The following is a 15,321-nucleotide window of genomic DNA, read 5'->3' on the forward strand; positions in this document are numbered from 1 at the left end:
TAAGTTACAGCATTAATACCACTGTTTGTTTGTCTGTACAATCCACGTTTCACTGCTAATTAGTAACATGCAATGGTCAATGTTTATTATTTTCCTTTTAGAACCACACGAATAGAGCGTTTGAAGCGTCAAGAAATGTGTACTTTGACTGCAACTTTATTAAAAGACCTGAACCACAAGACCATATCCTCATTATTGGAGTTCTAACCGGACTCTCAACAGCGATTTGCATTGCAACTTTATTAAAAGACCTGAACCACAAGACCATATCCTCATTATTGGAGTTCTAACCGGACTCTCAACAGCGATTTGCATACTCCTCCCAGCACTAGTCAGTTACATATTTTTCAATTATTATTATTATTATTATTATTAAAGCCAATCCAATTGGTATTGTAACACCAGCCCATATAGATTTCTCACCAAAAGAGATCCCATCCAATTCTGATGTTGCTTGTCAAAATACAAGTACTCTGGAATATGCATATACTGACATCAGGCCTGACTCAAAAAATAAAATAAAATAAATAAATATATAAATATAAATATAAATAAATAAATAATAAAAAATAATAATAGCTATTGTGATACCAGACTGTTCTGGAGAACACTGGATCCCTCCAGCCGTCCACCAAAACAAGTCAAATCCAAATCTGATGTAGCATTTCAAAATAAAAGTTTCCTGAACTATGCACATTTCACTTTCATCGCACCTGATTTAAAAAATTCATTAAAAAATATCCTTTAGCTACCGTGATACCAGACCAGTTTTGGAGGACACTAGACCACCTGAGCTGTCCACCAAACTTCCAGAGCGCCATCTCCATGCTGAACTCTCACACACAACTGCCCTTACCTTGTAGAACAGCAACATAATGTGTTTTTATGTATCCAATTTCGTATTTCTTTTCTATTTAATTTTCAAATCTTGAATTAATCTAATTTATATATTTAATTAAATTATTGTTGTTGTATTGCAATGGAGAGGGGCGCTCTCTAATCTTGTTGCCCACTGAGTACAAGGACAATAAAGGGCTTTCTGATTCTGAAAGTGCTGCACTGTAAGGCCATCGTGCTAACTAGTTGACCACCGTGCTGGCCGGCACCACAATAGCTAGAGGATATTTTGTAATGATTTTTTTCAAATCAGTGGTGATGACAGTGAAATAAGCATAGATCAGGCTCCTTTTATTTTGAAATCCCACATCAGATTTTGATGGGACCACTTTTGGTGGACATCTGGTGTTCCCCAGATCTGCTCTGGTATCACGATACCTCAAGGAAATTTTTTAAAGATTTTTTTTAAATCAGTGGTGATTACAGAGAAATAAGCCTATTTCAGGCCAGTTTTATTTTGAATTGTCACATCAGATTTTGATGGGACCACTTTTGATGGACAGCTGGGGTAATCTAGTGTCCCCCAAAACTGGTCTGGTATCACAATAGCAAGAGAATATTTTTTTAATGATTTTTTTTTTAAATCAGAGGTGATAGTGAAATTTGCGTATCTCAGGTGACTCTTATTCTGAAATGCCCCATCAGATTTGGATGGAACTTGTTTTGCCGGACAGCTGTATTACGATTATTGGCAGGGGGCCAGTGCCTTTCACAACACGACTGGTGTTGCAATGGCAATGAATTAGTTTGAATAAAAATACAACCAAATTATACTTGCAGACATATATCCAGAGTCACTGATAGTGTAGTGGTACATTCGTCCGACTTGTGTACGGGCAGCGTGGGTTCAGTTTCCACTCAGCGATGATGTCTATTTCTACCCTGTGACAGCCTGGCGACCAGTGCAGGGCGTGGTGTGCCTTTCGCCTGTAGTCAGCCAGGATAAGCTCCAGCACCCTCCCACGACCCTGCACAGGATAAGCGGTGTGGATAATGACATGACATATAGCCAAATTTCAAATGTCTTTATTTTCAATTCATCACAAGATTCAAATTAACCATTGTATATTCTCTCAGAAGTGGACTTGCTGCGCTATTACAGAGAGCACATTTAATACACTTATTTTCAACCCGAAGTATTGAAGTCCGGTTCAGTGTAATGGTGAGCTTTTATTTACAGTGGCAAATCAGGGCCGTTGTAAGATCCGGCTTTTTTAATTTTAGGCAGCTGGCTAACATGAAACCCTGTCTTTACCAGCAGCATTTAGAAACAGTAATCCATGCCTTCATTACATCTAGGCTAGATTACTGTAATGCACTTCACTTTGGAGCCAGCCGGTCCTCCCTCAAACGCCTCCAACTGGTCGAAAATGCTGCTGTTTATCTTTTAACAGGAGCTCGGAAGACAGATCACATAACCCCAATATTGGCCTCTCTTCACTGGCTCCTGGTGCACTTTGGAGTTCGCTTTTAGATACTTCTGTTCTGTTCTTCAAATCTTTAAATGGCCTCGCCCCAGCGTACCTCTCTGACCTCCACCCCTACGCACCTGCCCGCTGCCTCAGGTCTGCGGACCAAATGCTGCTGGAGGTGAGGACGACTAAGTGCAGCCTCAGGGGGGATCGCGCCTTTTCTGTTGCTTCCATTAAATATTAGCAACTTTTAAAATTCTTTTGAAGGCACATTTGTATTATTTACCTTTCGACTCAACATGAGACTGCTGCGATTCTGCTGTTCTTCTCGTATCTCGTGTTTATGTGTTTTCATTTGTGTTCGAATTTCCTGCTAAATTATATTACTCAATGGTAGATGGTCAAGGCCTTCTCTGCTGGCCTAGTATAATCAAGTAAAATTGTCATATTCTTCACATTGATGTAATATTATATTCTAGTGTTGTATTTTTAGGTGAGAGTTTTTACCCAATCAGAATTCCCCTAGCTCGTGTTGCCAGGCAGGTTTCACAATACCAGTAGCATGCACTATTCGTCGGAGGCCTTCAGATAGAATTGTGCAGGCATTGCTCTGTCAAAGTCAATGGGCTTTAAGACTTGATAGACAGTTGTGATAGCCAATCAGATCACAATTTGATGACAGTAAGGCCTTCACACTGGCCTCATGTTGAAGTTGATGAACTCATCTTGTGATTGGATACTTACTTGTGAGGGGGCAGCGCTATGCGGAATTAACACACCCAAAATTCGTAACTGTCAACCATTTGAAAATGTAAAATATAGTCTTGCTTTTTTACACCACAATGGCCGAAGGAGGGAGTTTAATTGCAGATGCACTTGTGAGGCCATTTTCAAGACAGACTGAAGGATTGTATTACGATTATTGGCATTATTTTAAGCATTTATGGGACAGCATGTCAATTATTTAATTTAGCAGGTTCATATTGACTGAATATGTAAAAATTGATTAAACAAGAAGCATTTATCAAATGAAACTAGAAGGACCGTGCATAGGAAATAACTGGGATTGTAGTCATGGTGTTTATTGATTTATTATATAATTCTCATATGCTAAATTTGTATTACTTAGTTTTAATGTGTGAACATATTATTTTCATGACCTACACGCACATTCATAGCAAACAGATTCAGTCTTCACATTACAAACTGATTAAACAACAGACAGCACTTCATGGACAAATACCATAAAGCACATTTTCCACATAGGCCGTAGAAGATGCAAACATACCAAATTGGGCACTGGAGGTGTCACAGGGACGCTATTGCAAAAATACATTCCGAAAGACATAATTTGATCTGGGAACACGCACACATGCACACCGACAATATTACAGGGGAATGCTAGCAGGAGAGAAGGAGAGACTGCCCGCCGGAGAAAGCCTTGGTATGCTTGTCTTGGGGACCAAACGGGAATCAACCATCCAGACTAAAGGATTTTATAAACTTGACTACAAGTGACATGTATTCAGTTTAATGCAATAAAGATATATACTGATTGGGCTTTAAATCAATGCATGAGAAAAGGTCAGGCCAGGCTGTGTGAAATGCGTGGGTGGCAGATATTTTGTGCAGGATGAGCCGCACGTCGGAGAACTGAGTGTGCAGACGCGAAGGGTCCCGGACTTCGATCAAGGCCACCCGTCTGTTGTTGTGTGAGATGGTCACACGGTCGACCGTGAGAGCAGAATAACAGATCCAGTGGTTCATCGGCAGTGGAGCGCACAAACAACTGCCATGGCGCGCACCGTGGGAAGAGCCGACACGTCACCTTGCGGGCAGAAGACGTCCACTAAGAGAAAGCTAAAGTTAACTGCAGATGACACATAGCCAATAGGGGAAGAGTAGGAAGTCTTGGCTTTGGTTGCTGAAATGTACAAATGATCCTGGGCAACTGGGGGGGGCGTTTTTTTTTTCCTGTTGGTTGCTGTAACCGGGCCTCTCAGACTTTGTATTAGATCTCCTGTTAAGAATAAATCCGCTCCCGTGTGAAGTTGCCGGCATCCTGGTCATCTTTCTCTCAAAACGAGCGCGCATAATTGTTGGAAGAATGGAGGTTGTGTTTGGTTAACCATTAATGGAGTCAGATAATTAATTCGAACTATTTTGGTAAACTTTTGGTACATTTAAAGTTAAAAACTCCAACAATTTATGGTGACCCTGACGTGATCGGAGGGAGAGGACTACAAAAGAAATCCACAGACTTCGAATAAGAGAACCACAGGGTCTGGGACCCAGGGTCAGGGACCCGTATCCACACCAAGTGACGACTTGTTGAACGGAAAGGAAATCCCGACTTAGACCTGTTTTCCTCTGGTGGTACCACATCTAAAAGGTAAGCAGAATACCTGTTACTACATGTCTGAATTCTGCACAATTGGGGAAAAATAAATGTAACAGAGGAAAACGGGGATAATTGGGAAATTAAATATTAAAAGTGTGGATTGTGACACGGTGTAAAATCTGGGATTTACGTGTCACGGTGATACGGTGTAAAATCTGGGATTTACGTATCACGGTAATAAGGTGTAAAATCTGGGATTTACTTATTACTAAATTTGTGGTTCTGATACGGTGTAAAATCTGGGATTTACGTATCGCGAAGTCGTAATAAGGTGTAAAATCTGGGATTTACTTATTACAAAAATAGTCTGAGACTATATGTGGTATTGATACGGTGTAAAATCTGGGATTTACGTATCGCAAAGTCGTAATAAGGTGTAAAATCTGGGATTTACTTATTACAAAAATAGTCTGAGACTATATGTGGTATTGATACGGTGTAAAATCTGGGATTTACGTATCGCAATTTGTGTGCAAGTGTAAGCAGTGTGATTGGTGTGATATAATTTGGACTGTTTTGTTTGATATTTGGCTGGGACGCACGGGAGTGGATTGTTCAGGAGGAGTGGAGATAGGTGGGATATGGGGCTCGGTTTCGATGGACTGTATGAAAGTGATGGTGTGAGGCAAGAAATTGATGGACATTCTGTGAAGTTGGAGACGCAATTAACGAGTGGAATTGAGGAGAAAAAAGATAAACAAAAAAAAAGAAAGAGCAAAAGAGAGGTATCGGAAGGTGTTGTTGAAATTACAAATGGATGACCACATGGGATATGATTAAGTTGGCTAAGCAGGTGCAAAAGAAAGAGAGGAAAATGTTGAATGACATCAAACAATTGAAAAGGGGCAAAAGATAAAGCTAAATGGATTCGGAAAGGTAAAATGGAAAAAGAATTGGCAATGGTGGAGGAGGACAGACTTAGTATGCATCAATTGGCGACAGTGGCGACAGCATTGGCAAACATAAAATTGGAAGAAAAGGTTGAGAAGGTTGTGAAAGTGGATAAGAAGGAGAGGCACGTGAGAAAAAGGAGATGTTGAATGTTGTGGAGGGTTGTGCAAGTGACAAGATTGGTAAAGGGTGATATTGAACTGGTCGTTGAACCTTTGGCGTATATTTGTAGTCAATCATGTATGTCAGGGGTTTCCAGGCAAAAAGAAAATGGCAAAAGTTATTCCAGTTTTGTTATATTATTGATTGAGCTCACTTTGCTTGTTGGTGCTCGGCTCGGCTGGTTAGCACGTGGCTGCGGCCATCCAGAGTGGAGTTGTTTTAGGAATACTGTTCGGAATATTACAGTTTGAAAACTGACAAGTTTAAAACTACTTATTTTGAGACTATTGTCATTGATATGGGCCTACTATTATTTTAGTAGTTTTCTAAATCTGGTCACGTAAAATGTTCCTGTTCTATTGGCAGATAATATTATTTATTTTACTTTTGATTTTTCCGAGTTAATATTATTTTCCTTATGAATTCCAGACAAATAGGAGGGGAAAACACTGAGGCCCTGAGTGGCCCGCGGCCCCTATGTTTGTTTCCATACAACCCATCCCTTCACAGCCCAGTTTGTCTCTCTTCATGACACTCAGCTCCTCACTGTGTGTGTGGGGGGGTGTGTGGGTCTGTGTTCCCTTTGGCTGATAAACATAGCTGGTTGTTTGGTCTACGATAGTTTTGTTTACTTTCTTTGCTGCCTACTCTCTGTAGGTTATTGTTAATTTGATTCAACTTGCGATGTGGCATGAAGAAAAATTTTTAAGGATCCATTGGCATAAATAAAGAGGAATTTGTGTTCCCCATAAGAAAATATGAGCCTTGATAGGAGATTGGTTTACCAAATATAAAGTTGGATTAAAAAGTTCTGTAGATGATTTATTAACTGATGTGAATTAAATGTGACAAAGGTGGAAGACAGATGTTTTATGACTGTACGACGCGAACTCTGACATGACAACTTTTAAGGGACATGACAGCATTTCCATAAATGCCAGACTGCTAACATCCACATCTATGAGGTGTTTGACGTCACAGGTGCAGGATCGTCAGCCACGTCCAGGAGAAACAACATCACGGGGACTGAATGGTAAAATCAAGAGAACCACAGTTGTAAACTTCGGCATACGCTGGCTGAATTGAGGCAAAATTAAGGATCTGCCAGCACAAATCTTAGTGTAATCAAGGCGGACGCGCCAAGGGAGGGGTCTCGGTGTGGAATTGGAAAGTGGAAATTATCTTTTTGGGTAAGGAATTAGATACCTAGAGGGGAATGAAAGTGTGAAAGAAAAAGTGTTTGTATGTCTATGTGGTTTGAGTGAATGTTTAAGGGACGGGCGGCCTCAGGAAAGAAACCTGATTAAGTGCACCGACAAGCCCTTACAGCACGTAGGGTGCAATGGGCGGACAGGCCTGATCAACCTGAATCCCTATTGCACTCCCGAGTATTGATTTCCAAATTATTATTGGTGACAGATTGGAGTAATTCAATTCAAGCATCAAGTGAATGGTTGATTGACGTTATTACACAAAATGTATGCAAAACTGAAAGTTTCAGAATGGAGGTAATTTGGCCCTTCTCACTGGCAATTGCTACTCCTCCAGCTCTCTCCACAGGTTTGAAGTGACATGTGACCTGTGTGTCCAGAAGGCCGGAGAACGCTTCAAATAGCGCCTCATCACGCCCAGGTTCTCCTCAACAAAGAGGGAGAATAAGATAGTTGTTGATTTAGCCTGCTTTTGTGCCCAGCAGGTTTTATGATTCACATCGGGTGCACGACTAGATAACACACACCCAGTCCAGGATAGGGCAAAATTTTGTTGGATTGTTTAGACATTTCCATGTAATATGGCACCACAGCAGTGATACTTGAAGTTAATGTCAGTTAAGTGGGGCAGTTGCGCTGTTTTCATGAAAAATTACTCACTTAATGCAAGGGTAGGTCCTCCGTAGGGGGATGCGAGAGTTACATTCGGGACAAAATTTACTTGTCAGGAACTGTCCTCACTTGAGGCCGAGGCCAGACTTACAGACCAGCATGATGGTCATCGGCTGAATGGGGACACCTCAGGTGAGATTGGCCGTGCCGTGCATCAGAGTATTTCTGGCCCCGTTGGGGCCGATGTTGCTGTGTCTTTCAGATGGGGAGGGGAGGAGACAGGCCTGGTCTATGTGGCCAGGACGAGACGTGAATGGAGTGAGCCTTCCGGAAGTGACCCGTCCAATAATGTCGTCATGACACAGCTGTTCCAGTGGGCCGTCCTCATGGGCGTGCCCCTTCCGGGTGCAGACATCATGCGAAACAGTCCATCAATGAAAAAATGCTAAATCGGTCTAAGTAGAGCACATTTTGTACATAATTTTGCACAACATCAGAAAAGGAAAATATGGGAGTGGATTAAGGAGCGTTACTAAAAATTGTTGTACTTGCAGGTTAAGGAGGCCAAGAGAGATAAAAAAACAAAAAAAGGGGGAGCAGCAAAGGCAGCAGCCCATGGCTGCCATTGGAACTGCTCCTTCCACTTCTGCTGCTCGTAGGCAAGGTTCGGGTGACGCGGCGCCACAGCAGACCGGCTGTCCATAGCAGGGCGGTCAACGAGGTCGGGATTGCGGTAACAGAGGTAGGGGTGGTTATAGACAGGGGTTGTGAGTGGGGTGTGCTCGTGCTGCGGGGTGTGGGGTCACTGGGTGATGGGCTGTCCATGCTGAGCCACTTTCTGGAATGTGCCATCCTCTGGTCCGGTGCCATATCTATCGCAAGGAGCGCTCCACCAGCGCAGGGGGCGCCACCGTTACCCACTCCCAACGCACTATTAACACCAACCCGCTGGTACCCCATTCCATGACAGGGGGCCACGGAGCGTCAGCGTTCGAGGACTGGCAGGTCCCTGCATTCCGGGGACGGTGGATGGACAGATTTTCGATGGTGCTGGATATTAGGGCGAGCTATGAGCTCCTTCCGCATCTCCCAGTGAGCCTTGTGGACTCTCGAGATTGCCTGAGTCACTGCCCTAGACTGAACGAACACTGGAATTCGAGTGGCATTTTTGGATGGGACTGAACTTGACTGTGCACATCGTTCGGAGGGAGCATATGTCGTGCTCTCTTCCTTCCCAGTGGCTGAACTAAACTGAAACATCTGAGGGCAGCTCTGAAACCTGGTTCTTCATCCTCCCGCGGTGGGTATGCCCTGTTCCTGCTCTGGTCTGAGTGGTGTAGCAACCTCCACCCATTCAATTCACCAATTGACATTACATTGTACATGTGGTCACACATGGTTTGGTTTATCAAAATGCATTCATCTATATTTAGTCAGGAGTAGATCTTCCATTAGGATTATATATTTGTTATGTCTACCGGCGTTGCCTCGTACGCCGGCCTTGTCCCTGAGCAGCGGAAATGGTATGAATTGTTTACTTTCACCGAGCCACAAATCACATTGAATATCGATGCACATCATCATACAAAAGATCTAGGCCCCATAGTTGTTGAATACTCCGCGTCACTATCAGAATATCATATTTTAACACCCACTACAAATTCTTCGGTTTTGGCAACATCCAAAATTTCACAAGACGGGTCACTCGGAAGGGGTAATTCGGTGTGTGTGTATTGTTTTTACTGTCTCTACACCCTCCCCAGTTGACAGAAGCAGTGTGGGCACGGCCTGGAGGTGGATTGAAGCATTCGGGAGACAATGGGAGGTGAAGACTGCAGCGGTCTTGGAGCTGTCTATGTCTGGGAGAGCACCTATTCTTCCCGTTAAAAGAAAAAAAAAAGGTTTAATTTGGTATCTGCGTTATTACAGTTTAAATGGTTACTATTTCATTTGGGTTGCTTTAAATATTTGTCAAAAAACAGTCAAAATTAGAGCGTTAGCTCGAGGCTTAAATTGTAATCTCTAAACACAGTTAGATATTTGAACTCAGTGAACTAAATTTTATTTAATTCAGGAATGATTTGCCCATGTTGCGAAGCCAGATTCTAGTGTTGTGCCATATTAGCTGGATATCATTAGGACATTAGTGCGAACCAACACTGCTTGTGGTGATTATCAGCAAAACTAAATTTATACGTTGGAGAATTGTTTCTGGGGCCAATGCCTGTGAGGATGACACGGTCTAGATTATATTCGAAGAAAGCTATTGCAACAGTCTGGGAATTGAAATAGATATAATATTTGGTGGGTTTACGTTAATTAAAATATATTATTCAAGTGACTGATACAAGCTTCACAAACAAATTGAAAAAGGTGATTGAATACAATTAATTATGGTATTATTGCGATTATTTAGCATGCATTTTTTGAAGGATTGTATAACGATTGCTGGCATTATTGTAAACACTTACGGGACAGAAGGTCAAATATTTAATTTAGCAGGTTCATATTTACTAAATATGTTAAACATTAATTAAACAGAAAGCATTTATCAAATGAAAGTACGGTGCAGTTAGATACAAAAGGTTGTAAGTGGTTCTATTACACACAACTTCAACCCGCACCGGAGTTCTTTCCCCGATATGGTGAGCCTGAAGGTTGACCGCCCGGATGGGCAGGTCAAGAGAGGGGGAGATACTGACCAATTGAAACACATACAAATCAAACATAAAAATGGACACGGCTGTCCTTTTTTTTATTGTTTCTGAATGAGAGGCTTGCTTTCTACGCTTTTAGTATGTTTGCTTCTAATCTATGAGACTGTTTAGACAGACGGAGGGGAGACAAAAATTGTGATGTTACAGTACCACTGCAACCAGACGGTCATGTACGAGGAACGGGAGGACAGCTCGCATAGGTTGACAGACGCACAGGTGATATTGTTTTATAAAATTTGCGAAATTATTCAATCACACAATTGATTTAGAGAATTTAAATGATTGATAATAAGGTGGCCAAGCAAAATTTTACGTGTTTGAAGTTGAATGGAGCAGGACACACAATTAGACAAATACCGTGGGATTGGTGTGAAACGAATGTGTCTCTTCCAGCAGGACCCCCGCTTTCCCGTGCAGACGTCTGGTTGTGTTATGGTGGAAAATTTCTATACGACAGGCTGCCGACCAATGCCTCTGGCAGGTGTGCCCTGGTGACTTTAATTATGCCGGTGAGTGTGACACCTGTAGATTTGGACCAGTTAAATTGGGATCAATTAGAGGCGGTACATAAACAATTGTCAAAAACCTTATTAATAATGTTTCAAAATAGGATTGCTTTAGATAGGTTATTGGCTGAAAAACAAGGAGTGTGCGGGATATTTCGGGATCAATGTTGTAGTTTCATCCCAAACAACACGGCACCGGATGGGCGTCTCACCAAGGCATTGGAAGGTTTGTAAACTTTGAACAAGGGGATGAAAGAACATTCAGGTGGAGATTCGGAAATGTGGTCAGGATGGTTGAATGTCTTTGCTAAATGGACAGGTCTGATTAGCTCTATATTAATCGTAGTGGCAGTATTTACAGCTATTATGGTGCTTTGCGGATGTTGTTGTATAACTTGTATCAGATCTCTTACAGTTAAAACCCTCGAGCGCACCTTGGGCCCGCTGCCACCGAGTGGCAAGTGCATGATCCCCCTGTCGGACCCAGAGCCGGTTCCTCTGGCAAACAGAAGGTCCATGGGGTCCAGCGGAGTAAGTGGTAATGGCGTCAGTTGTCTGAGGCCATGAGAGGGATTAAAATTTTATATATCATTCCACATCTTTTATTTTTTACTGTTATTATTTTTCTCTTATTATTTTGGCGGGGGTGATGGCCTCAGTTCGCTGAGGCCATGAGAGGGATTAAAGGATTTTATAAACTTGACTACAAGTGACATGTATTCAGTTTAATGCAATAAAGATATATACTGATTGGGCTTTAAATCAATGCATGAGAAAAGGTCAGGCCAGGCTGTGTGAAATGCATGGGTGGCAGATATTTTGTGCAGGATGAGCCGCACGTCGGAGAACTGAGTGTGCAGACGCGAAGGGTCCCGGACTTCGATCATGGCCACCCGTCTGTTGTTGTGTGAGATGGTCACACGGTCGACCGTGAGAGCAGAATAACAGATCCAGTGGTTCATCGGCAGTGGAGCGCACAAACAACTGCCATGGCGCGCACCGTGGGAAGAGCCGACACGTCACCTTGCGGGCAGAAGACGTCCACTAAGAGAAAGCTAAAGTTAACTGCAGATGACACATAGCCAATAGGGGAAGAGTAGGAAGTCTTGGCTTTGGTTGCTGAAATGTACAAATGATCCTGGGCAACTGGGGGGGGCGTTTTTTTTTTCCTGTTGGTTGCTGTAACCGGGCCTCTCAGACTTTGTATTAGATCTCCTGTTAAGAATAAATCCGCTCCCGTGTGAAGTTGCCGGCATCCTGGTCATCTTTCTCTCAAAACGAGCGCGCATAATTGTTGGAAGAATGGAGGTTGTGTTTGGTTAACCATTAATGGAGTCAGATAATTAATTCGAACTATTTTGGTAAACTTTTGGTACATTTAAAGTTAAAAACTCCAACAAGACGATGACTAACCTGGAGAGGACCTTCCCTTGGACGTGGACCTGTGCCATGGGATGGAGTGAGGACGACCGATTCAACCCACATTATCCTTGACATATAAACCTGGCTAAAAAAAAATCCTGTAAGATGTCAGGGTGTGCTAAAATAATGCGCACCTCTTTCGATTGTGCTCGTCCAAGTACAGTTTCTGTGAGATTAAGAAAAAGCCGCCCAGATATCTGTCTTTGTACTATTTCCTGTACTCCAGAAATCCGAGAAACTAAATATCGGAACTCTAATCCGTTGTTTAGTCTTTAATTGACTACTCTTGTACAAAAAAACAAAAACAAAAAAACAAACACACATTGGAGTAAGTTTGGCTTTTAAGGTTTATTTACTAAATACTTATCATTTCCTCAGTGACCTATTAAGAGAAGCTAGGTCGTCCAACACTCACTCAGTACTGTGTAAGTGTATTATTCAGTGTATTATTTTTCCATATTATATGCCCAGTGTCATAAATGATGGAATTATGAGGGAGGATTTATTCTATTAGGACCAAGTAAGACATCACGGAAGGCCCAGGTGTGAAATACACGGCCCGCCACATAAATTACACCAGATGGAAAGCGCTTTGTTCCAGCTCCAGCTGTTGTGAAATGCGCTATATGAATAAAGTTGTGCTGTATTGAAGGGAGCTTTCGCTTTCGCCTCTGGGCGGAGCCATTACCATAATGGTAAAGGTGGACGTTTTGGCGACTGACTTCACCGCAGCTAAAAAAAGGGGGGGGGAAGCACAGCACAGGAAGTGGACTATTGTACTTCTTGGATATAAAACAATTCGCCGATTTGTGACTGAGGCGGAGGCATTGCGACTCTTCTGTGAGTAAGCGTTTGAAGCTTGTACCTACATTGAGACCGAGTCTTCACAATTAAGAGCTTACATGGCTAGCCAAATTGAGGAAAACCTCCAATGTCCGTCCTGCTTGGAGCTCTTTAAAGATCCGATCATGCTACCGTGTACTCACAGCTTTTGTCGCGTGTGTGTCCGGCGGTGGTGGGCACAGAAAGAAGATCGACTGTGTCCACTCTGTCGGGCGGAGTTTAGTTCGATGGATCCACCTTTGAACTTGGCACTGAAGAATGTGTGTGAGGCCTTTTCACAAGCCCTATTGGAGTCCGAGGACGTCTGTGGGATCCACAAAGAAAAACTGAAACTCTACTGTTTGGACCACCAGGAGTCTGTGTGCCTCATCTGCAAAGATTCAAAAATCCATGCTGGCCACAAGTTCTGCCCCATCGATGAAGTTGCGCAAGATCACAGAGACAAAGTCCAGGAAGCCCTGCAGGATGTTAAGAAAAAATTAGATGATTATATTAAGACGAAAGAGAACTGCAATGAACAAGCAGAGTACATCAAAGTCCAAAAGGAGCAGGTTGAAAGAAAGATTAAGAAGGGTTTTGAGGAGCTTCATCACTTTCTGCACCGTGAGGAGGAGGCCAGATTGTCTGCATTGTGGGTGGAAGAGGAGCACAAGAGTCAGATGATGAAGGAGAAGATAAAAGCTCTCAGCAAAGAAATAGCCGCTCTCTCAGATGTGATCAGAACCACAGAAGAGCAGCTGACATCTGACCACATTTCCTTCATGAACAATTACCAGGTTGCAATGGCTAGAATCCAACAACTGCCTGATGAGCCCAACCTGCTCCAAGGAGCTCTGCTGGATGAAGTCAAGCATGTGGGAAACCTCAAGTTTACCGTGTGGGAACAAATGAAAGAGATGGTTCACTTCAGTCCCGTGATTCTGGACCCGAACACGGCCGGTCCAGCACTCAAGCTGTCTGATGATCTGACCAGTGTGAGTTTTAAAGTCGGACAGCAGTGTCCAAAGAATCCAGAGAGGCATAACGACTCGAACTGTGTGATCGGCTCTGCTTTGGGCTCATCACACATCTGGGAAGTTGAAGTGGGAGACAACTCCGACTGGGAAGTGGGGGTGTGGTGTATAAACACTCGGTTGCAAAGTAAAGAGAATAAAATAGGCGTTGGATTCCGGGATGGTAAATACAACAGTTTGAGACGACCATTTGAACTCTTGAATCCATCTGCAAAACTGCAGAGGATTCGCATGAACATTAGAGATAGGTTTATTTCAGTCTCTGACTCTCTTACAAACACTGAAATACTCAGGGAACCTTTAATTCATACTCATTTCACTTTTTTTGTTTTTAGAAAGGTCGACATATTTCCTTATTTTTACACGAAGGATAAAAGTCCTCTGAAAATAATACAACTTACACCTAATGTCACGACTGAAAATGTCAGTGATAATATTTGAGACATTTTGCTCCCACGATTGTTTTATATGCAGGGACACTCTTGTCATTAAAAGCTGCAAGATTATTATAGATTCATTGATTAATTGATTTGTATGGTTACCTTTTTCCACTCTAACAGGGATTTTACATGCTTTAACCTGCTGAAATTAAGCGTGCATTTAAACAATGACAGGAAAATAGTACTTTTGTGTTTTGATAATGTGATTTTGGTTTTCTTCTGTTTATTTCACACGCAACCTTTTTGGTTTGTTTTACTTTAATTTCAATTAACAGATTTTGTTGTATACAATTGTCACCACTAGGTTTCAGGAATTATTCATCCAAAATAATTCAATTTAGTGCTTGTACCTGTATATTGAAAAGTATCCATGGAAGGAAATATGCTGCAGATAGATTTGAAAGAAAATATGGATGTAGTTTATAAAGTTTGCTTGGTCCATATGAAACAAGACAATCATATTCAATAACATGCAATAAATGAATAAATCAAGCCAGAAAGAAGATTTTTACTTTGTATACTTACTTATACTCGTATATTACTGTTGACAGCAGCCAATTATGACTACAATATGTTTGTAATAAATTCCTGCACCTTCTCATTGTATTATTTGTTTGTTTAATTTCCAGATGTTTAACGAAGACCGACACACTTTCAAGGAAATATTGCACTTAGTGAAAACACAAATGAACAGGCTATGATTGTATCAAATAATAATACAAGTAATCCCGTCATCTGGACATTTGTCCACTTGAACCTTCTGGAATTTATATTCCCGTACTTACACAAGTCAC

General features: G+C 42.0%; 1 protein-coding gene across 1 annotated transcript; it reads left to right on the forward strand.

Moving 5' to 3' along the window:
• Positions 1 to 12,933: 12,933 nt before the first annotated feature.
• LOC148325611 (E3 ubiquitin-protein ligase TRIM35-like) lies at positions 12,934 to 15,133 on the forward strand. Its single transcript, XM_088311895.1, has one exon. The coding sequence runs from the start codon at positions 13,134 to 13,136 to the stop codon at positions 14,526 to 14,528; it is 1,395 nt and encodes a 464-aa protein (XP_088168021.1). The 5' UTR covers positions 12,934 to 13,133; the 3' UTR covers positions 14,529 to 15,133.
• Positions 15,134 to 15,321: the final 188 nt, after the last annotated feature.

Source organism: Idiotropiscis lumnitzeri, chromosome 12 (genome assembly GCF_059441095.1).
Source record: "Idiotropiscis lumnitzeri isolate Australia: NSW breed Sydney's pygmy pipehorse chromosome 12, RoL_Ilum_1.0, whole genome shotgun sequence".
NCBI classification, from domain to species: domain Eukaryota; kingdom Metazoa; phylum Chordata; class Actinopteri; order Syngnathiformes; family Syngnathidae; genus Idiotropiscis; species Idiotropiscis lumnitzeri.